The sequence below is a fragment of the Xiphophorus hellerii genome, chromosome 9 (genome assembly GCF_003331165.1).
Source record: "Xiphophorus hellerii strain 12219 chromosome 9, Xiphophorus_hellerii-4.1, whole genome shotgun sequence".
NCBI classification, from domain to species: Eukaryota; Metazoa; Chordata; class Actinopteri; order Cyprinodontiformes; family Poeciliidae; genus Xiphophorus; species Xiphophorus hellerii.
Window position 1 is genome coordinate 32,120,790 of NC_045680.1, and position 24,085 is coordinate 32,144,874.

Sequence of the window (24,085 nt, forward strand, 5' to 3'; positions counted from 1 at the left end):
TAAACTCTGAACCTGAGAAGAATTAAAATGTTCTTACTGGTTACTGGATCCGTCACCAGCAGGGTTTTGAACCGGCAGCTCCACAGCTGAGCTGAAAACAACGGCTCAAATTATAAAATCTACCAGCCTGAGGAAAAGATCCAGAGAAACGCAAAGAGCTGAAAAATGTTGAGTTAGAATGGAAGGAAACAACATAGAAATGTATAACATTTACTGCTGATGGCATTTTTAATGTGGAAAATGGCTTTAAATTAGCTGAGCTGCAGAAACTCAGCCAACGTTGAGCTGATTTCTGCTCCTAAGGTTTCAGCCACATGGTGCTGAAGTTGGTGTCTGAATGGTAGTTTGACCTTTGGCTTCTTTCTGCTGTTTCACTATTTTCCAGCTCAAAATCTAAAATGCATCTCAAGTTGTCAAAGCTGTAATAAATTATTCTAAAGACAGTTTTTTGCGGTCACTCATAAACAACCATGGAAAGCTTTGTTGTATTTATAAAATAAAGTGTTGATGTTCATATGTAGGGTAGGAATTTATTTACTTTTTAATAGTTCAGTCCAGTTCAGACCAACGTGGTCGAGCTCCTTCTCTTATGAAAATAAACATTTTCTTTAAAAGACTTGATTATTAAACGTTTTAACTTTAGATGATTTGAAAGGTGGTTTGGTTTATGATGAACAAAATCACAGGGAACAAATAAAACTAAAGCAAAATTAAAGGACATAAATAATTAACTTTCTGCTGAAAGTCCAGATCCAGAGCTGCAACGTCTTCCGTCCAGCAGGGGGAGACACTATAAACATTCAACTCACCAATTCATTTATTTATTATTATTATTAATATGAACATAAACAATCAACATCAAAACGGTACCATGACGTATACATTGTCTTCACACTACATTCTTACAAAACACAAATAACCCAAAATTAATTGAAAATGTAGCAGAGCAAATTGTACACAACTTAAAAAATTCACTGCATTAAAGTACAAATGTTGTTTTAATAACTTAAAAGCATTTTTGACTCCACAAAACAAAAAGACTTACAAAACAAATTTAACTCATTCTTCCTCTGTATAAAATAAGGAATGGTTTAAAAGAAGTGACATTTGTATGCAATGATTGGCTAATAGGAAAACATTAATGTTATGGTCATTCATCAAAACACCAAGTTTTTCAGGTCAGAATCAGTTCTGGGTCATTTTTCATTTCAGACCAGCAGACTGGCTATTTTGGTAGCTTGGAGTAAAAAAGGCAAAGATCTGCAGCACAGCTGCTTTCTGTGGCTTTTATTTCACAGAAAAAAGAAATCCGGGTTTCATTGGGTCCTTTAATTAGAATGCTGCCGAGACAATCAGCAGCATAATGCACAGCTTCTTAGAGAAGAAAAATCTGATTTATGGTTATTTATTTCTGAACTGAGAAGAGAACGAAGCAAAGCTCGTCAGCTGCAAAACTAAAACAAGAAAAAAATGGATGAAGTTTCTGTGATGCTGCAATACAGGTGAGGACCTGAAACCGGATGCAAAGGAGTATCACTCCATACTGGAGGGATGTGACGCATTAAATGGCCTGTAATTCATTTATTTGGCTTAAATTGTGTCTTCACAGAAGAGCCACGGTATCTTCCGGATTAGTTGTAAGAAAGTCTCTCCGGTAAATCGGGTTTTAAACACAAATAATACCGAAATACTTCTTCTGCTACTTTTTCTGAGACGTTTTTTCACTCAGTTTGGTAAAACAACTCCGCCTAAAGTCAGGCGTCACACCGGAAACTGGCAGCAAGGTTTCCGGTGGAGGAAAACAAAGGGGCTAGGAACGTTAGCTTCCTATAGCTCGGTTAGCCTCCTGCTAGCAGCCGCTTCCCAGAGCGTGTCCAGGAGTTTTCTGGTTCTGTTCAGCAACAATGTGTTCCGTTGAGCCTCTGAGAGAGTTTATCAGAGAGAGACTAACTGCTGCTGCTGAAGAAATCTTCACCCAGCTGGAAAAAACCATCGTCCAGTACGAGGAGGAGATCGACCGGCAGCGGAGACTGCTGGACCTCACCTGGAGACCCCGGGTCAGCTTACAGCGAGCAGGTTCGGAGCCGAGCGAGTTTGCTGTCGGTTCTGCTGGGAGATAAAGTTTAAGGAGACCTGGAGGTGAATTTATCAAGGCTTGATTCGTACAGTTACCCCCTGCTGGCCAGAGGCAGTAAGACAGGCGGTGTGGAGAGACGCAGAGTGGTCACTGCAGGGCAAACGGCCGGTTAAACATGGCAGCAAATAAATCCAAAGCTGGACATTTAGGAGTTTTACCTTCACCGTACTTTGTACTTCAGAAACTCTACCCACCGGAAGTGATGAAAAACAAACAAAAATGCAACAATAATGCACAGACCGAGAATTTGTCACAGTGAGACCTCTTGTTTCTACACCAGCTTTGTTCTAATATTATTTTCTATCTGCTGAGATTTAGAGACCCAGAAAACAAACACTAGATATTTTCAATGGAAGTTCTTTATTCTAACATAAAAATGCATTGAAGGTTTTGGCTGCTTAAGGTTGTTTTGTTAAAGAAAATGAATCTGTGAAAGTTTTTCATCTGCCATAATTTTCTTATTTTTTCATTTTAGTCTTTAAAATCCCAGAATTTGCTCTTGGCTTTCTGTTTCTGCCTGTCTGAGGTCGTCGTTGGTCTGATGCAGTGGGTCAGGACGGTTCTGGGGAGCTTAACGGCCCGGACCGGTTCCATGGTGCAGCTGAAGCCGTGCGGCTCCATCGTTCCTCTGGAATAACTTCAGTTTCTGTTCAGATGGGAAACGTTTTGGCTCATTTACCTGCTCTCAGCATCTGTTCAGTGATTGGATGGTTCATTACCTGGTGAAATCATAATGTATCACGTGTGTTGTCATGGCAACTCATCTGAGTTCCTGTTCCAGCTCCGTCAGGTTGGTGGGGATCAGCTATGAACAGGTCTGCACTTTGACTAGGCCTCTCCAGAACCTTCGCCTCGTCTTCCAACCAGACCTAAGTAGCTGCTTTAGCTACTTAAAGGAGGCTGAATGTTTATGAAATCACTTATTTCATGTTGCAGGTTTTATTTATCAGGATTTTGTAGAAATCCGTTTTTACCATGTCCACCTAAGATTTAAAAAAAATCCATAAATCACAATGTTTGTGTTACTGCTGCTAATCAGTTCTTGAACACCTGTGAGAATCATTGTTCATATTTGTAGTCTATGCTTGCCATCACAGAGGCATTTCTCTGCTTCAGCTAACAAACCCACAATCCTTCACTGCATCAGTGTCACATGACCATCAACGTTTGGATCCATTCGTCCTCTTATGAATTGTCCTGGCTGCTGCTGCTGCAGCTGCTGCTGCTGCTGCTGCTGCTGGTGGTGGTGGTGGTGGTGGTGCTGCTGCTGCTGCTGCTGGTGGTGCTGCTGGTGGTGGTGCTGGTGGTGGTGTCATGCTGTGGGCATTTTCTTGTTGGGATTCTAACCGAGTGAAAAACACAATAAAAACAAAACCTTAGTTTTAATTCACACGTTTGCTTGAAGTGTTGTTTTGGAGCGAAACCAGGATGTGGAGGCCAAGTTAATGTATAAAATATTCAGTTACTGTTAAAACTTATTTGTTTAATTAGTAATTCAAAAAGTGCATTTGTAGTTGAGGTTTAGGTTGAATTATTATATTACATGTAGGTAATTTCATAATGTTTTATTGTGAATAAGTGTTTTATTAGAAGTTTGCAATTTATGCAAATGAGGTGTGCCGCTGGAGGGAAGACGAAGGAGAGAACAGACCAGGGAAGGAGCTGCAAGTAGATCGACGGAGCCACACGCTTTTTCAACCGTAGTTTGTTTTTGTGGAGGTTAGCTAACAACCAACTGCTCTTGCAAAAGAATTACGCAAAACTGTGGAATAAATATTTGTTTTGCATCTTTACATCGGATTGCTGTGGAAGTTTTAATTTCTGAGAAATTAATCTTGTGGCAACACACAGGGAATGGTTAGCTGCTTGACTAGCCAGTTGGTTATCAGCTGGAGTCACGTCGGCTCAGCTAGTTCTAGACCCGCGGTCCAACAACGAGTCCTCTCCAATGCAGAAAGCTTCTGTTAACACAGTGTCACATTCCAGTGTGGCTTGGATAAAGTGTGGCGTTGTTCTGAGCCACAGTGATCAGTTTTCTTTGTTTTGCTTGCAGACGTCCCGCAGCATTACATCTGCAAGGAGGAGGAGGTTCAGAAGGACCAGCAGCCCCGCAGCCCGACGGCGGAGGTGCATTTGGATCAGGAGGAAATGGAATCTGTGCAGATTAAAGAGGAACACGATGAGCTTCGTGTCAGTCAGAACGCAGAACTGGTTCTGAAAGAAGAGACGGATACCTTAAAGGTGAGTCCTGTTCCTGAGCAGGACCGCCCCACAGAGCCACGACCAAACAGCGACCTCAAACCGGCGGCTTTTATGGGTCCTGTTTCTGATGACGATGACCTGAGAGAACCAGAACCAAACACGGACCAGAACTCTGCTGATGCCGAGTACCAGAATCAGGAAGAAAGCAATGAAGACGACTCTGGATCCAGCACAGAAGAGTCTGAGCAAGACAAGGAAAGTCGCAAAACAAAACTAAAAAGGCACCGAAAAAGTGACACCAATTATAATCTGTCATCTTGCAAAATTTGTGGAAAAACTTTCACTCAGAAGTATCTGATTGCACACATGAGGATCCACACAGGTGAGAAACCTTTTAAATGTTCCACCTGTGCCAAAAAGTTTATTCTCAAAAGTCATCTAAAAAACCACATGAAGATTCATAGCGGTGAGAAGCCTTTCTCCTGTCAGACCTGTGGGAAAAGTTTCATTCAGAGGATGAATTTAACTCTTCACATGAGAACGCACACTGGCGAGAAGCCCTTTCCATGTGAAATCTGTAACAAGACCTTTGCTAGCAGGAGTCAGTTAACTACTCATGTGAGAACTCACACAGGAGAGAAGCCTTATGCTTGTAAAACCTGTGGGAAAAGTTTTAGTACCAGAGGTACTTTGATTAGTCATATGAGAAGTCACACAGGGGAGAAGCCTTTCTCATGTCAGATCTGTGGACAGAGTTTCACTCAGAAACCAGGTCTCAAAGTTCACTCACGAAAACACACAGGAGAGAAACCATTCATGTGTCAAACCTGTGGAAAGAGTTTCAATCAGAAAAGTGCCTTGCTCACACACATAAGAACTCACACCGGTGAAAAGCCCTTTTCCTGTTTGACCTGTGGACTGTGTTTCATCATGAAGAGCAGTTTGACTCAGCATATAAGAACCCACACCGGAGAGAAGCCTTACTCTTGTCAGATCTGTGGGAAACGTTGCAGTTTAAAGGGTAATCTGAAGTTTCACATGAGGATTCACACAGGGGAGAAACCATATTCATGTCTTACATGTGGAAAAAGCTTTGCAGTAAAATGTCAATTAACTCGTCACATGAGAACTCACACAGGTGAGAAACCCTTTTCCTGTCAGACCTGTGGAAAGGGTTTTACCAAGAACCTTTATTTAATTGCCCACATGAAAACTCACACAGGCGAGGCGGTTTAACCGAGAGTTCAGCATGGCAGCCTCACTTCCGTCAGACTGCTCCAGGGCAGCTGTGGCTACGATGTAGCTCACAATCATCAGTGTGGAATGCATGGGTGTCACAATAGTCGCTGTGATTGAGACGTCTCGGAAGAAAATTAATTCCACTTGATTCATAGGAGACGTGCAGCTAAAGCTCCAATTTGGGTTTTCCTGGTTACCTGCTGCAGCTCACTGCAGAATCAACAAGGTGAATAACGACTGCAGGCTGCTGAAAACTGGACACAGTAATGTCCCAACTCTTGACTTCTCCCAGTGTCTAAGGCTACGTTCACACAGTCAGTCTTGATGTTCAATTCAGATTTTAAATTGAAATTCTTTTATTTTTTGATAAAATCCACTTTTTTCTGTGTGGTTGTTTGTGCCGTAGACATAATAAAGAGTAGACACGTCATGCACCGCTCTAGCCTGTTGTCGCTGACAGGGCGGCCATCTTGGATGGACGTCATGTTTGGCAGGTGCTATGAAGTATCAGCGCACTTAATAACAACTCGCTAAATACTAAACAGATTTTCATGCTTTTTTGTTGTAAACCTTATTCAAACTTTTATAGCTACATGTACAAGGACATTTACTTTTTAAAGTATTTTTGAATTTGATATGTGGTTCAGCATATTTAAATATGCTTACTGGGGAGAATAAAATATCCTGATTTGATCTATGATGGTTATTTTACAACCACATAGACACAAATAGATTTTATAATTATTTATTTAGTAATGGCAATACATATTTATATAAATATACAAACATAAATTAATACAAATATATATTAAGCTATACATTTTATATTGAAATGCACATGTTTATACATTTTATATATATAAAGATTTACAAAATCCCGGTTAGCCTTCATAGCGGGGCTGAACCCGGTATTACACCGAGTTCTATAGCTAATATTAGCTGGCTTTTTGCTGGTGGATATAAATACAGTTTAGTAATATTATATTCACAAAATTCATCCATCCATCCATTTTCTAACACCTTGTCCCTTCTGGGGTCGGGAGGAGCTGCTGCCTCTCCAGCTACGTTCCGGGCGAGAGGCGGGGTCACCTGGACAGGTGGCCAGTCTGTCGCAGTATTCACAAAATATAAACGGTAATATGACCATCTTACTTGTGAATCGTTATCCCCCGAGATCTCACGTCAATAGTCCGTTGATATGAACAACAATATCCAGCGGTGCTGAGGCTTCTGCTGCTGTTTTGGTTTAGCCAAGTAGGGACGACCTCTCCAAGATGGCTGCCTTATTTCCTGCACCAATGTGGGTCTGCGCTTTATTATGTTTATGTTACTAATTAAATGCACTAACATTTATACTAATATTTCAGGTTGTCAGTCCACCCCCTGCTTCAGCGTAAAGTAATGAAACAAAGTTTCAAAATAAAAGCCTGTTGGACTCAGAGGCTCTATTTAAATAGTTTTGGTACATTCCTACTTCTGAGAAAATTTGAATTGATCAATTGAAAAAATCTGCCTGTTGCATTCTGAAGTTTGATCAAATTCTTTATTAAATAAATGTTTGTCTTATTTTTGGTGAATTTTCTCCGGCGTCAGAGATGATTTCTGCTTCAACAAATTATAAATACATTCTAATCCTGCAAGATGGATGTTTTATTGAACACCATTTTATCTCCAGTTTACATGAAATAATTTTAAATGCATTAAATAAACCTTTTGTCTGTTTATTATCCTGTTCATTGTTTCAGTAGAAGCAATCCTTTTTAATAAAGACCATTTATTATTTATTACCATTTATTCACCCTCGTTTTCTCTGTAGCTAATAAATCTGTTACGTTTAGATCTCAGTAAAATCATTTTCATGCAGTTGAATTCCTGAATATTTAATTTTCTGCATGAAAACGTTTGATTTCATCCTTCAGCTGAAAGTCATTGGAACTGAGAAATGTTTTTATAAGTTTAATTATCTGCTTGAAAAAAAACTTTGAAGTTATTGTTTTATCTGTCTTAATTTATCAAACTATCTTAAGCAATTTTCACGTTTGAATGAATTCAGTTGCATTTGGCAGCCATGTTTCCATCAGCGGTTTGCTTTACTTTTATGACTCTGCATTTGTTTCTTCTGTATCATTGTGGGGAGTCCAGGAAAACAAAGACACTGATCAGAAATCCTAAATGTGGAGAAAAGACCAAATCAGAAGAATGACAAACATTCAAGTTGATTAAATATTATCAGGTAATTTATTTATGTAGCACATTTTCAGCAACAAGACAATTCAAAGTGCTTGACATGAGTTAGAGGAAATACAAACAAAAGAAAAGAAAAAAGTAAAGAACTACATATTGGTCCCTCATGTTTAGTAAGAGTAAGAATCTGTAAACTAGCAGCTTCTTCTCTTGATTCAAGACTTGATCAAACTGGATGTTTGATGGTCCTGAATGTTGATCAAAGTAATGAGTCGTTTCTCTGGACTCTAACTTTGTTCTAATTCCTTTTCTGGGCTGCAAGATAATTATAAAAATACTCCATAATTAATAAGTCAGAAGTCTTGGATGCTAGTCTTAGCTTAGCTTTGCTTCCCCAGAACCAAACAAGGACAAGCAGCTTTCAGCTTCTATGCACCACAAATCTATAACAAACTTCTAGAAAATGGCAAAACAGCTGAAACACTGATTTCCTTTAAGTAAAGGCTGAGACCACCTGGTTAGAGGAGCTTTTGATTCATAAATGCAACATTGATCAACATATTTGTTATATATTTGCTTGATGATTTTGATAATGTCATTTGACAAATGTAATAATTGCAGTGTTTATAAGTTTATTGCGTGTTTCATAATTAGTTACTGTGTTATGTTTTTATAAAGGACTTTGAACCATCTTGTTGCTTAAATATGTTGTTCAAATAAAGTTGATCAGTCAGTTTAACATGTTAATGTATTTAGTTTATTCAGGATATAAAGTCGGAATAAAAGCTGCTCAATTCAACTTGCAAAAACTCTGTTTTATGTCTCTAAACAAGTTAAAGTCTTTGGAGAAAAGAAATACTTTTAATTGGAGACGGAAGTTTTGTCGTTGTCTGTTTACTTCCGGCGGAAGTAGACAACATGGCGCTAGCAGCGTTAGCTTCCAGGCTTCCTCGTGGTTATCGTCGATAAAAAAGACGGTTTCTGCTGTGAGAGCTGAATATTTCAGTCTGCAGCAACTAGATCTTCGGTTCATCATCAGAGAGAAACCAACAAATGTCCAACAACATCCGGGAGAGGAAGAGACGATGTCCGGCTCAGAGGCTGGATCCCCGCCGGAAACCCAAACCTTCGGAACCTCCAGGTAGTTTTCGCTGTTTCCGGATTTATTGTCTTGATTTAAAGATTATTGTGCTGCAATTAATGGATGCGATCATTTTAACTCTCTGGAGGTTGAAATCTGAAACACCTTGAATGTTTAATCTTAAGTTTTATTATTTCACACAAAGAAAAGCTAAAACAGTTTGTGATTTATGAAACTATTATTTGTTTCATAAATCACAAAAGCTTCACGATGTCGCGATTTTAGAGGTTTAAGGGACAAAACCACATAAAAACCGATTCATGTTCAAATCACATCAATACCTCAAACCTGATTGATGTAGTTAGGAAACTTTCATTCATTCTGGAAACAGATTTTAAGACCTTTTTATTGCTGAAAGCGTCTTAAAAAGGTTTATCCTCAGAGCTCAGACAGCCATGTTTCCAGGCACAATTATTTACTGAGAGTAGATTGGAATATTTCATATTTTTGGGCTTTACCTTCATTGTCAGAGGCAAAACCATCCGTTCATTTTCATCCCCTTTGCATCCATTGCATGTTGTAGATTAGAGGGTGAACTGGTCCCAGGTCAGCAGTTACACGTTGATAATTCTCTTAAGGGGGACATATTATGCAAAATCCATTTTTTAGCCCTTAAATACATTTTTTGTGTAGTTTTAGAGAATTAAAATGTATTCTCTCCTGATGCTGCTTAGATGTTTTTATATTCTTTTGGGGTTATATTTTTCATTTTTTGCTTTTGCCTATAACACTTTTTGTCTTTGTTTTGGAATAAGGTTGTGATGAGGTTCGATGATGACTTGGTCAAACAGAAATGACTGGCCAAGGTCAGAAATCACTTTAGTGGAATTTATTTAGCTTTTCTTCAGGTGAACAAAGGTGGCAGGTGCAGAATATATACAAATATATATACCAAGGCAGGTTAAAATCAGACAAACAGCAAGACCTCCAGTGTGATTTCTCAGGAGTCTGACCACAGACTGACCCCCTGTGGAGCAGAGACCTGCTTTTAAAACCACAGGCTCCGCCCACAGGAAGTCCAAACAAGCAAAAAAAAAAAAACTAAACAATTACTTCTAACTCAAATAAACTCTTAAAGTATACAAAATAATAATAATAATGATAATAATAATAATAATGAGATAAAATAAATAAACTTGTAATCAAAAATACAATACTCAGTTTAATAGAAAACATTCATTACGTTCTGATGACATCACTACGTCATCATGTGACTCCCTCCTGGCGCCACAATCTGGAAACAACCTGCTGAAAATGGAACCGGGAAAATGTTTAAAGCTGAAAATAAAAGGTTAGGATGAATTTGAACTGAAGCAGGAACACCGAGCGTTCAGCACCATGAACCGCGTCGGTTTAACTGCAACAAAAAGTAAGTTAGCAATTGTGTGTGTGTGTGTGTGTGTGTGTGTGTGGGTGTGTGTGTGTGTGTGTGTGGGCATGCTCGCATGCTGACACGGACTCCACACCAAGTCCCAGTTCATGACGGCTCCTCCATCACAAACTGGGTCTCGACTTTCAACTGATCATTTTTGTGAATCCGACATTTTTTTTCCTTGCAGTGATTTTCTAGTCCAAGTTCAGTTTTGCCAAAGTTGCAAGTAGACAAGTCTAAATGTTTGGTTCCAGCGTTTAAACGCCGGCGTTTTCTATTGAAAGATGTTGACAGGAAACGTAAAATATTCCTGGGTAATTATGATACTGGAAAACATTGCAAACAATAATAAAACCCGCAATTATAGTTTAAAAAAAAACTAATAAAGAAATGAAAATAAATATCATTTATTTGCACTTTTATTAAAACCAAATTAAATCATCAGTTAGTGGATCTTAAAACATGATGTAATGCTGATCACATTTAGAGCCGGCCCAAGGTATAAATGAACTAAGAGAATATCAAAGCTGTTAAATTTGATTTAATGGTTTCAGCAAAGATCAATTAAATTATTTAACATTTAATTGCAAAGCTGGAAAGTTTACTTGGTAAAAGTCCAAAGAACAATCTTCATAGTTAGATTGATTTGTTACCATAGCAACAATCTGATTCTCTCAGTTTAATCTTTGAGTTTTAGTTGCATTAATGCATTTTAGTAAACTATAATTACATATAATTACACTGGTCAATTAAACTAGGACCCCTCTCCCAGATTTCACCGAATCTATGTTGAAATGCTGTTAGTGGTGCTGATGGGGCCCCTAACTCAAATTCTGCTCAAGGCCTCGTTCAACCTTGGACCGGCCCTGCATGATGAGCTAGACCTGCTGCACTGCGCATCTCTGCTGGATGCAGAGAGGCAAACGGGAGATTTAATTTATGCCACATTAGTAGCTCTTCCATTTCGTATCTATTGAGTTTTTAATAATCGCCACAGAAACTGTTTTGGTTGCCCGAACCTCATGGGAGGAGTTGTTCTGATCTCCGAGTGGCTGCGCAGCAACTTTAAATAGACAAAGTATTTGATGTGCGTTGTGTCGCCGCAAAAAATAAAACAAAATATAAACAAACCAGCGTTCTGCGCTAGTCATGAGGCGAGTGTGACAGCTCCTCCTCCGCTGAACCACCGGTCCATTACGCTCCGGCTAACCGGGAACTCAAAGGTTATCAGCACAGACAGTGCAGCTCACGCCTTCGCTTCACACTGAGCTGCACCAGCAGAACAAACGCAGTGGATTTAAACTTGACTCCTACCTAAGGAACATTTATCCTGATCCTCACAGGCCAAATTTCTACTGTTTCTACCATGTACCGTTTATATCACGCATTCCTAGTTGACATCTTTAAAAACTTTAAAATGAAAAGGTTTTCTACTGGTATCTATTTGTGTTGCTGCTGTCAAACCACAAAAATGGCCGAACGGGATGAAGTAGAACCTCAAGAAGTCAGTGAGATCAAATCAATTTGGACGTTTTCTGCATCAAATTTCAGGATAAGGAAGCAAAGTTAATAAAAACCTTTTTACTGAGCAAAAGGCACAGATGGAAGCAAAATATAAGCGTCAACATTTCTCTGTGCAATTGCAGTGCAAATCTAGGCCAGCAGAAGTCCAGGCAATGCCTTGTGAATAAAAGTTAACCAATGGAATCAAACAGCTCAACCAGCAACTCATTGACTAGTTGCTGGCAAAGCAACTAGTCAATGAGACATGAAAAAGCAACCTATTGACCTAAAATTTCAAAATAACAATTCTGCTTTTCTTTTTTTTTTCAGATTTGCCACAACATTATGTTTATTACTAAGCATCATTTTATACCCAACCAACCAGAGGCTGCTGATCTGGACCAGAGGGAAATAGAATCTCCACAAACCAAAGGGAGGGAAGAGGAACCAGAACCGACAGAAGCCAAAGAAGAGTATGGATCAGAACTGCTGCAGTTGTCAAGAAAGAAGAACTCGAGCAAGAAACACATCCTGTAATGGGAGCAGATGGATATGTATCTTTTGAAATAAAAGAAGAACCAGAGGAACTGAAACAGATGGAGGAAGATTATCATCAATTGGAATCTCAGCAGATGATTGAGGTTGAAGACATCAGTCAGTATGAAAATAAGGCTGTACAGGAGACGGATACCTTAATGAGAGGAAACTCTGCACCTGTTGAACTCAAAGAGGAACCAGTAGAACTAAAACCTAAGCAAGTGAAGGAAGAGGAGCATGGATCAGGACCTGAGCAGATGGTGAAGATGGAGGCTGAAGGCATCAGCCAGAATGAAGACCAGGATGTACAGAAGCAGGAGACTGCTGGTACAGACAACCAACTACCAGAACTAAATAGAGACCAAATCCTCCTTCAGAACTTCCCTAAACATGAAGATCATCAGGAAATAAAGTTTCATGAAGCCTCAGGATCCAGCAGAGATGATCAGCAACAGAAGAGAGCTCAGCCAGCCAGAGGACAGAGGGACGAAGTAGAGGAAGGCATGGAGGGCAGGGAAATTCACAAAAGTAAAACATGCAAACAATGTAAAGTGTGTGGGAAAAGTTTCAAATGGAATTGGTATTTAACAACTCACATGAGAAGTCTCACAGGTGAGAAACCTTTCTCATGTGTAACCTGTGGAAAAACGTTCAAGCAAAAATGTAGATTGAATCAACACATGGTAGTTCATTCAGAAGAGACGCTGTTTTCACAAAAACCTTTTCTACATGTTATAAATGAAAAAAGTGATTTAACTGACCACATGAGGAATAACACAGGCGAAAAACACCTCTGTGGAAAATCTTTCAGCCAAAGTCTTAAATGGGTTGAACACAGAAGTAGTCACTTTGGTAAGAAACCTTTTCCATGTATGACATGTGGGAAAGGTTTCAGTTACCAACATAATTTGACTGTACACATGAGGACTCACACAAGTGAGAAGCCTTTCTCATGTTTAACCTGTGGGAAACGTTTCCTTGAAAAGAGTAGGTTGAATAGCCACATGAGAGTTCACACAGAGAAGAAGCCATTCCCTTGTCCAACCTGTGGAAAAGGTTTCAGTCATAGTCTTAAATGTATTGGGCACTTAAGTAGTCACCCTGGTGAGAAGCCGTTTCTCTGTATGACATGTGGGAAAGGTTTCCGTCGTAAAAGCAGTTTGATTCGTCACACAAGAACTCACACAGGTGAGAAGCCTTTCTCATGTCTAACATGCGGAACATTTTTCAGTCAGGAACATAATTTGAAATGCCACATGAGGATTCACACAGGTGAGAGACCTTTCTCATGTGTAAACTGTGGAAAAGGTTTTAGTCAAAAAATAGTTTGAATCAGCACATGAACGTTCATTCAGAACAGAAACTTTTCTCATGCATAAGCTGTGAAAAAGGTACCAGTGGTACTTTAACTTGCCATATAACAGCTCACACAGATGAAAAACCCTTCTCTTGTATATCGTGTGAGAAGAGTTTCCGTTACAAACATGTTTTGAAGGTCCACATGAGAATTCACACAGGTGAGAAGCCTTTCTCTTGTATAACATGTGGGAAGAGTTTCAGACACAAAAACCATTTGAATAGCCACATTAGAACTCACACAGGAGGGAAACCTTTCACCTGTGGAACCTGTGGAAAAGACTTTTATGAAAAAAGTCATTTAACTGACCACATGAGAAGGCACGACCTGAAGAAAATGTTCCATTGCAACACCTGTGGAAAATCTTTCAGTGAAAGAGATGAGCTGATTGGACATATAGAAACATACACGTTTGAGAAATCTTTTCCATGTATGACATGTGGAAAAAGCTTTGGTTGTAAAAGTAATTTGAATGGTCACATAAAATCTCACACAGATTAGACTTTCTGATGTAAAGCAGTGGAAATAATTCAGTTACAGAAGTAGTTTAAGTAACCAAGTCAGAATTCACACAGATTAGAAACATTTCCCGTCTCATCCTTGTTGTAAATGAGCTGCTGCAGCTGAAACGTTGCTCTGCGCACACTGCAGTAGCTACTATGTTAAAAATATATATTAATCATTGAATAAGCCTCCAATTAAAGACTAGCCATGTTGCAGTCTGTCTGCCTGCTCTGTTGGTTCTACATACATGTACAATCTTGTGTTTGCATCACTGTTAATATGTTTTTGTTTATGACATTATCATCATATGATTCCTCAGTCAATATGTTGACACTTTTCAATTCAGACCCGTCTGCTGGGCTTCATTTCCACAATATTTCCTTCCTATCCGCCTCATTTTTAGTTCCACTTGTTCGCTCTGTCAGTCAAACGCGTTTCTACATGAACCTGTTGAACGTGGGTCATGGAAAATTATACTGAAGGTCAGGGAGAGTCATGGAATAGTCATGGAATTTTCTTTCTAAGTTCCAGTGGGACCCCTGTGTTAATCTAACTAAAATAGTTAATTTCATCATGTACAGTTTTTTCACAGCCAGTAGAAGTTTGTAAACCAAACTCTGGCTGAAGTTATTACTTTTTTTGCATACAGTTAATGGGATCTTTGACATCTAATTAATAGTTATATTGTATCCATTCTGCAAATGTGTTCATGTGTTAGCCTTAATCTAGAGCATATATATGTGTATATAGGAGCTAATATTACAGGCACATATGGGGATACATATCTAGTTTGTTCATTAAGAAGTTAGTTTTTAAACATTTAAAAATGAGTTAATAGTACATTTTTGACTTTTAAAAATTAACACCCATTTTTTTCTTTTATGTAGACTAAAAAACTCCAATTACTGTACATTTTTGACTGTGTGACTAGAAGTGGATATTTATTGTGCCGTTGATTATTTACTGTGATAAAACTCCATATTGTTCTCCTCTGTCCAACATGTTGCTTTGTTTATTGATTTATCATTTGACAGTAAATCACAAGCTTTTAATTGAAATTCTACACAGGATTGGTCTCTAGCATCAAGCTACCATGTGGGCAGCTGATTATTTGTCAAACAGAACCCAGAGAGTTCAACTCTCTGGTCTCACTTCTTCTACTCTCACTATTTTAAATGGCGTACCTCAAGGCTCAGTTCTGGGTCTGCTTTTATTCTCTATTGATATAAATAACTTGTGTGACAATCTGTCAAATGCTTTTTACCATTTTTATGCAGATGATTTAATAATATACTGCTATTCTGCATCACTATCGCAGGCCATACAGTATCTGCAGTCTGATTTTAATGTAGTTCAAACACGTTTACAAACTGAAGTTAGTTTTGAATGTGGATAAGACAAAAGCAATGATTTTCTCACATGCTAGAAAAATACCAGAAACTTCCCTATTGCTGACCACTGCTGCTGGAGCACAAATCGAGTTTGTCAGTAATTATAAATATCTTGGTTTTATTCTAGATAATGAACTCTCTTTTAAAAATCACATAGCAAATCTACTACGGACATTGAAAATGAAAATTGGGTTTTATTATCGAAATGGATCTTGTTTTACACTCAAAGCTGGAAGAAAATTGGTAGCAGCGACATTCCTGCCACTTTTGGATTATGGAGATGTTTTATATATGAATGCTTCGACCAAATGTCATCAATCATTAAATACTGTGTATCATTGCTCTTTAAGATTTATAACCGGTAGTAGACGTCTGACACATCATTGTGATTTGTACGCAAAAGCTGATTGGCTCCTTTAAGTGAACGGAGAAACAATCATTTAATGATCCTGATGTATAAATCTTTACTCGGTCTAACCCCAGCATATTTATCCACTCTCCTGTCAGTTCTCGTTCTCTTCGCTCCAGTAACTTTATTCTTCTGCATGTTCCACGTTTTGAACTGAAACAGTGAAACAGGCATTCAGTGTTTTACCCCACAGCCTGGAATCAGCTGCAGTCTGAACTTAAGATGTCGGAAATGATTTCACTGGACTTATTTCGATCAGTTCTTAAAGATAGGCAACAAGATTCTATGAAACAGTGTCATTGTTATTAAATTGTTTTTATTGTTTTATACTTGTGCATATGTATTAATTGTTTTTATCTTGTAACCAGGTTGCTATGTATTGCAAATTTTTGCCCAGGTCCCTCTTGAAAATGAGATCTAGATCTCAACGGGGTTTACCTGGTTAAATAAAGGAATATAAAATGAGGCACCAACAGGCTTTGGTTACATAAACTGCTTTTAGTTAAGGACACATTTATATAACAATAACTGTCATTTACAATGTTTGAATGTTTTTGTCATCAGACCACTAAATGTGTAGTTGTGAAGTTTTGAATAAAAATCTGCAAATTCTGGACTTTATAATTGTGATTATTTTGAAAACATTTTATAAATGCCACCCTGTAGTTGCGCTATGCGATAATCATCGTAAGTCAAATACAAAATCAACTTCTATCATTTTAAATATTACCTGTTGTATAGATTATTTCTATTCAGATGCAGTGTTTCCCCCAGTGTATTATAAGCCTGGAGGCCCGCCATGCTTTACTAATGCCCCGCCAGGCTAAGCATTGCTTGTTTATGTTTTTAGGAAAATTTAAAGAAAAACACACTTAATTTTTTTTCTTTTCTTTTTTAGCTGGATTGAAAGTGTCTGTGTTGCTCTGAGCTTTTCACTAGCCGAGCAGATTGATTCCTTAAAGATCGGTTTATAGAAAATAGGTTTATAGTTTGTGCATTTAAAGCCGGACCAATCACACCGTTGGCGTCTCTGTGCTGCTGCTGCTTTATCTCTGAAGTTTACCTCAGCTCAGATCTCAGGCCTCCTTTCACTCAAACTGGACTCAGGCTGACCTGTATGGATATTTACATCAACTTCCTGTGAGGAATCAAGTTTCTTTCCAGAGGTTTTGATCAAGGTCAGAGTTTAAACCGCCGTGTTAGCTCTGGTTGCGCAGCTCAATGAACCGCAGGAATAACTTGTAGTCGCTTTCTGAGGAGCGAAGAGAATGATTTATCTTTGTGAACAAAGAATTATGCGGCATTTCCATCTCTACACGCTGCCCATACTAAAGAGTTAATGTGGAAAATATCTGAAACTCTCGTCCCATAAACTCCAGCAACCAAAACAGTTTCTGTGTTTTAAAAACTCAACAGACAGAAATGTTAGAGCTGCTAAAGAAACATTAGAAACATTCAATTTAATCTCAGTTTGTTGCTCATCTCTGCTCAGTGCAGCAGATTGAACTCATCCTGCAGGGCCGGTCCAAGGCTGCATGAGGCCTGGGGCAGAATCTGACCTAGGGGCCCCTCTTGCTGCTAAAACCATCAGCACCTCTAACAGCTTCTGTGTTGGATTTAATCTGGGAGACAGAGAGTAGATTAACTAGCCAAACCAAAAACAATCAGTTATAATTACAGTTTATTCATTTGTTTTTGAGAACAAACAGCTCAAACTCACAGCATCGGATTGTTGCTATGGTAACAAAACAATCTAACTATGAAGATTGTTGTTTGAACTTTTACAAAGTAAACTTGCCAGCTCCTTAAAATCTTACATTTAAATGTTAAACAATTTAAAATCTTTGAATTTATGTTGAAACCATTAAATCAAATTCTGCAGCTTTGATAAACTCAATAAATAAATTGTTAGAGATTTTTTGGTATTATCATTTTATTATTCCTTTAGATTACATTCAGTCTAAAGAACATTGTGATTTTCTTTTAAAGTGATTCTCTTCCTTATGTGTGTATGAACTGACCTGGAAGTCACTACTGTCTGTTTATCTTCATGTGAAACAGTTAACAATGTGTTTCTCAGACCTTTGATTAGTTATCACACCTAGGAACTGGGTTGCTAGTTGATTATATCAGAAGTTTTACGACCTTTGTTGTTTTTCCTGACTGTCCCCTAGGTAGAAATTCCTTAGTCGTAAAACTGTGTTTGATTGTGTTCGTTTCGGGGGCTCCTAATCTTATCAGCACCAGCCCCCTTTGCTTTTGTTTTGTGTTAATAAAAAGACAAGCTCTACTGCAGAGTTTCAGAACACATGGTGAACTGGTCAGAGGAGCAGTTCTCTGTGTTTTCTCCTTTTGCAAAAGCTTGGCTATAAAATTCATAATACGTTGTCTGTGGTTCTTTATTTTATATAGGTTCGAAAGGAAAAATACCTATCATTTTGGTGCCGAAACCCGGGATCTCTCACCTCCCCCGCTGACAGGCAGAGGAAGACCCGCTGAATCCGTGCACGGCCAGATTCAATTGAACCTGGAAAGACAGACTCAGGAAGCAAATTCTTCGCTGGGCCAGCGACGTAGGTCCGACTTTGTCTGCCAACGGCGGAGTGACGAGATCCGACTGGACAACCCGAAAACTACAGAAACGTAGGTGAATTTTAAGTCATATAGGTTTGAGTCCTTGTCAAATATTAATTTGACTAAAGAAATACAGGTTTGAGTCCTTGTCAAATATTAATTTGACTAAAAGAAGGTTTGAGTCCTTGTCTGATATCAACTTGACTAAAGAAAGGTTTGAGTCCTTGTCAAATATTAAAATTTCAATTTGACTAAAGAATAATGAAGGGTTAGAGTCCCAGAGAGTTTCAACTAAAGGCAAAAGGATAGGCTCTTAGAGCTTCCTTAATTAGAGGACACCTCTTAAGGGAAAGTCCTCACTTAGATAGAAAGTTAGTTATTTGCTGTGCTGATATTGGTGTTTTGTTTGCTGTTTTGTTGATGTGTGTGCATAAAGGAGTGAATGGTGTTTCTCTCTCTGGGAGTAAAACTCTCTGCCTTCGGAATTAGAATCCAAAGTGAAGAACCGCTTGGAGCTCGGCTCCAAGTAGAAGCCTGTTCTTCAGGAGGCACTGAGCGCTGAACTACGGCACTTTCTATGAGAGAGCACATGATACCAATATTTTCAAGCTACAATTGCAAGTGATTTAAAAAAAAAGAAATATAAAAAATGGGAAACACAAATTCCTGTAATTCCTCACTCGTTGAGGGCCTCAAAGGGGATGAAAAGTACATGCTGTCCAGATTTCCTGGTAGCATTGTACATATGAAAAAATGGAAAAAGAAATATAAAATAGATGGGAAGCTAAAAATTGATCAATGGCAAACAATTGTGGGAATTTTGGAGAGTAGTGTAGCAAGAAAAAAGGGAATAAAAAAGGTTAAAAAGGAGGATGAACTAAGGTGTGCTAAATTATGGTTAAAAGCAGCCATAGACCGGAAAGAACAAATTAAAAAGTTTAAAGACAAAAAGCTTGTAGAATCAAATAACTTATTTGTAAGGCCAGAAGACAGTGATGGACGGAATGCTTCAGTGGGACGGGGAGAGCAGGTACGGCCGACTGCTCCTCCACCGACCGCTGCGGCAAATTCGTCTGCCCTTGTCTCAGTATTAACAAACTCGGTAGATAGTCAGCCGAGTGCACTTCTTAATATCAGAAAGTTAGAACAAATGTCTGTAAAAGGGCAAACTACAGTCATTTGTCAGGAACTAAACAAGAAACAAAAACAAAAACCACAACGTCCAGATGGATGTTGGAATTGTGGCCATTTTGGCCACTGGGCTAGACATTGCCCAGAAAACAAAATAAATCATCGGAAGGGTGGCAGATAAAAAATAAAAAATAAAAAATAAAAAAAAAAGGAAAAGAAAATTTTTCTCAGAGAACAATGTTTTTAAATGTATTGATTACTGGGTAGAATAATTATAAAAGATTAAAACACCCACTTGGTGCTATGATCCTTTGGCTGTATGTCTAGAGGTGTCAGCGATCAGAGTTTGGTACCGACCTGGACTTTATCCAGCCTCATATCTCACTTAAATTCCAAATGAGAGGAGGGCTGCTCGCTGGCTTCACAGATTCAGCATTAGGATCAATAAACTTAAGGTAATTCATTGATCTCTGATAAAATGATTACACAGACTAAGTTAATTTAAATGTAAATTAACTTACATTTTACATTTTAAAATTAAACATGGCAAAGGATGAAAGAGACTATGGGTTTTAACATGTTTCATGTTTATATGTGTTTTAAATGATTTATGTTTATAACATATAAACAATGTTGGGTACTAAGTGGCTAAAACTATACAATCAAAAGAGAGAAAATATATATATATAAAGGAATAACAAACTAATAAACTCCTATTTGCTTCTTTCCTTTTCCTCTGTCTGAGCCTCGCTGCGGTGCGTCTAACCTCTGACCTCAACTCAAACCTGTCTTGCCATGGCCGAGATGATGTCCCTCTTTCGTCACTAGCTAATGACGGCAATCAAGAAGACAAAGAAGAGTTCTATCACCTCCAGACACTGAAGTATCTGCTGATTTTAATTCCTTGACACCTGGGAACTGCCATTGAGCAAACTCTTGTATGGTGTCCTGCTGGACATTGGACTGAAATTACATTCTTGTGTTTGGATGCAACTGAACTCTTACAACCTCTGCTGATCTACTCCCTGACATCAGCGTGGAGAAGGAAAAGATAACGTACTTCTGAGACAAAGACAACAAACTGAACTATTTGATGCTTGTTTTATTTGTGAACTGTTTGGACATTGACAGAGGGACAGTTTGGACAACTCAAGATCCAACACCAGAGCCAGTTGGACTGACAGGAAACTGCAGAGAGAGTAGGAGGGAGGAGGGAGGATTACACCCCAGCGACGCCAGCACTGGGAGGAGGAGGGAGAAGTGAAACAGAAAGGAGAAATCCAAAGATAAGTGTATCACACACACAGCTGTCATACACTGTTATTGCATTGAAGATTTGCTTGCTAACCCTGCACACAAATTATCTAGCCAGAAGAGGAAGTCTTAGAGGCTTTTATGTTCAATGATAGACAAATTCTCTCAGTTTGTCCCTGTTAACTCTGAGTCCTGAACAGCAGGACCACAGCTAAGGATCCTTTTAGGGTCCACGAGCCAAAGGTTGGGAAACCGTGAAGGGAAAACTGCAATCATTGAAAGTTCAGCAAAGAACTAGCAAAAACTTATGCCACTAAATTACACCAACTAAAAATCATCAAAGATTTTAAGCTAATAATTATTTGCAAAATTTCCTTTTTCCTTTTTTAAAGGACATGCTAGTTTGGATTTAAAATTAAAATATCTCTAAGTGTTAAAACTAAAAATAATAATAAATAATTGATGCTGCAGTGTTTGTAGACCATTAAATATTTGTTGCACAGTCAATGTAGAGTTAAATTTTTTAATGAATCTACATTTTATTGAATTGGGTGAAGTGTTACAGCAGCAGGAAAATCAGTTACTGCTGGATTCTAACACATGTAGCTCTTTTAAAATGTGCACGTTGCCTACAACAGGATTCTGACAACTAGAGATAAATGTTAACAAATTAAAAATGTTATTAAGAAATATTGGAAAAATTCTTAAAACGTCAGAAAATTTGATAATAATTTGAGCAAAGAAAAACAGTGAAAGTAGACTGAAAATTTGTTAACTGACTGAAAATCTAATAGATTTTTATGTTTCTGTTTGTGTCATTTTGCACTGATGAAAATGAATGTGATTAAGAGAACAAACAAACTATACTCAAGAACTGAGTAACTGATCAAATTATTGATTATTTAATATTTAGATAATAAATTGTCAGCTGGTTTGGAATGTGAGGTTAAAATAAACTTAGATGTCAAGTAACTGGATACTCCAAACTGATGATTGTGAATAAGAATAATATTTTCTAGACTAAAGTTTAAAACTTTGAATCTAGGTTTGATTGATTGATGATTATTAAATTCATAAAGAAATACTGAATTAGAGGATTTGAGATTTTTGTTTAATTTTGGGAAGGTCATTTTTTTTTTTGAAAGAGTAAGGAAATGTTCTGCAGACGAGCCGACTCTGGGTTGTGCCATCTGACAGGAGTAGAGCAGAAGTGTTCCACCTTGATGAATTTGACAACTTCCACATAGACAAACCTTCCTACCACAATCCCTGTAAGGCAGTTGCAATTTTGACACATGGATATTGTCAATGTGTCAACTGGGAGGAATGATTATTAAAATGAAATGAATCACGGATTAAAATGAAATGAATCAAATTCTTACTTAAAAAATTTTTTTAGTGCTGTATAGTACTGCATGACCTCTTTGTGTTAAAAACAATCCTCAGGGAAACATGAGACCAAAAAGAGGAAGTTTCCCTAAACCTTCTTATCAATTCCAGACAATGCATATGGATTTTAGTGAACTTACACAAAGCGGACCATATAAATATTGTTTGTTAATGATTGATGCTTTTTCTAAATGGGTTGAAATAGTCCCAGCAAAGCACGCAGATGCTTTGACAGTAGCTAAAGCTATTTGTAAAACTGTTATTCCATCACATGGCATACCACTACCTTTTTATAATAAAAAGTAGATTAAGAAATGTATGGAAACAAATGTTTAGATTTGGTAAAGATGTAAATAAGAATTACACTCACACAAGAAGGATTAACCATTTGAAATAATTCATGAAAGACCATACAGCTTGCCAATGTTTTCTGCAGATTTGCAGAAAGCAGATGTGGAGAAAAAAATTGACAGAGTACATGATCAGGACGCTAAAGCAGAAAGAGGTGTCAAATGCAAATTTACTGCCCTCTGCCTTTACTCTCCCACAGAAAGCCCCTCCCATCAAGCCAGGAGACTGGCTTGTCAGAGAAAGGAAGAGCTGGGCCAGCCCACTGTGGGAGGGACCATTCCAAGTGCTGATAACCACACCAACTGCTATAAATATTGCTGAAAGACCCAGATGGATACATCTCAGTCACTGTACGGTACAGAGAGTGTTAGACTTCTAGATTGAGTGATGGGGAAGATCTGGCTACACAGGGAATTCACTGTATAGATGTGTTTTGTCTCAACGCCAGCAGAAGAATTCAACAGATCCTCACTCTTTTAGCCTAGAAATTCTGACATCTCTGTAATCTGAGCAGCAATGGGACTCTCACAAGCCAGGTGGAATCCCTGCTGTGCTGTGACTGCAGCATGTTTATTGTGTTGGAGTGGGGGCTGTCTCACCCTCAACAAGATAAGGAGAGAAGCAGACACATCCTTCCCCCAGACTCATGCACAAGATTACAGCCCCTATTTGTGGTGGCAACTGATGAATAGAACTGCATATGAAGAAAATGGGACCAACACATAACTGTGGTCTGAGACATGGAAACAAGCACACACCCAAGTGACACCATACATCTGCCACAGATAGACCTCTGACTACCAGAAGTAATTATTTTGGTTAGTCTTAAGCCAGGAGCCCTTGGTGTCTGTGTGTATAATGGCACCACCTTTCTGGGGACAGCTCCATAGAACCTGTGAAACAAAAAATCTACACCTCCTGTGACAAGAAAGCAGACATTTTCGACTGTGACGACTGCCAAGCGACGAACTACATCAGTACTGCCTGTTCCAAAAGATGGAAGTCTGACCGCAACTGTACCAGAGTTATTCTTCTAAAGATGAGGAAGTTCGACATCGGAAGCAAGACCAGGGGACGTCAAAGTCACCTTCTGCAGCACCATCATTCCAGGGAACAGAGGATCCAGGACAATGGCAGACTGTGACTTTCCTGAAAAAGGTCCAGGACGTTCACAGCCATGGACGCTACTGCACTAGGAGAGATGTCATGCCGAAAGCCCAGCCCAAAGGTGGGGAGGCCTTACTAAAAAAACTGGAGTTCCTTGGAAATTCCGGATCTGGAGCGGCAGAGAAGAGTGTATCCAAAGTCTATTCCCATCAGTGGGAGTAGCTGAAGTTCGAGACCATGTTGAGATCAACAGGAACTGGAGGAACTATACATGATGCCCTGCATGAATGGGAAGAGCTTAAA

General features: G+C 38.6%; 2 protein-coding genes and 1 long non-coding RNA gene across 4 annotated transcripts; all 3 read left to right on the top strand.

Annotated features, from left to right (window-relative positions):
* Window positions 1-872: 872 nt before the first annotated feature.
* On the top strand, window positions 873-7,365 carry LOC116725768 (zinc finger protein OZF-like). Of its 2 annotated transcripts, none has more exons than XM_032572135.1 (2): window positions 873-2,076; window positions 4,191-7,365. In XM_032572135.1, exons 1-2 carry the CDS (start codon window positions 1,905-1,907, stop codon window positions 5,573-5,575), a joined length of 1,557 nt encoding a protein of 518 aa, XP_032428026.1. In that variant the 5' UTR covers window positions 873-1,904; the 3' UTR covers window positions 5,576-7,365. The 2 variants fall into 2 exon arrangements, with proteins under 2 accessions (XP_032428026.1, XP_032428027.1); XM_032572136.1 differs by having other exon boundaries at window positions 1,942-2,139.
* Window positions 7,366-8,699: 1,334 nt separating this feature from the next.
* On the top strand, window positions 8,700-16,592 carry LOC116725784 (gastrula zinc finger protein XlCGF57.1-like). The gene is made up of 2 exons (XM_032572159.1): window positions 8,700-8,903; window positions 12,109-16,592. The coding sequence occupies exon 2, from the start codon at window positions 12,315-12,317 to the stop codon at window positions 13,644-13,646; it is 1,332 nt and encodes a 443-aa protein (XP_032428050.1). The 5' UTR covers window positions 8,700-8,903; window positions 12,109-12,314; the 3' UTR covers window positions 13,647-16,592.
* A 1,294-nt stretch (window positions 16,593-17,886) lies between these two features.
* On the top strand, window positions 17,887-23,576 carry LOC116725831 (uncharacterized). The gene is made up of 2 exons (XR_004340497.1): window positions 17,887-18,619; window positions 22,875-23,576. It is a non-coding gene; the product is annotated as an uncharacterized LOC116725831 (long non-coding RNA).
* Window positions 23,577-24,085: the final 509 nt, after the last annotated feature.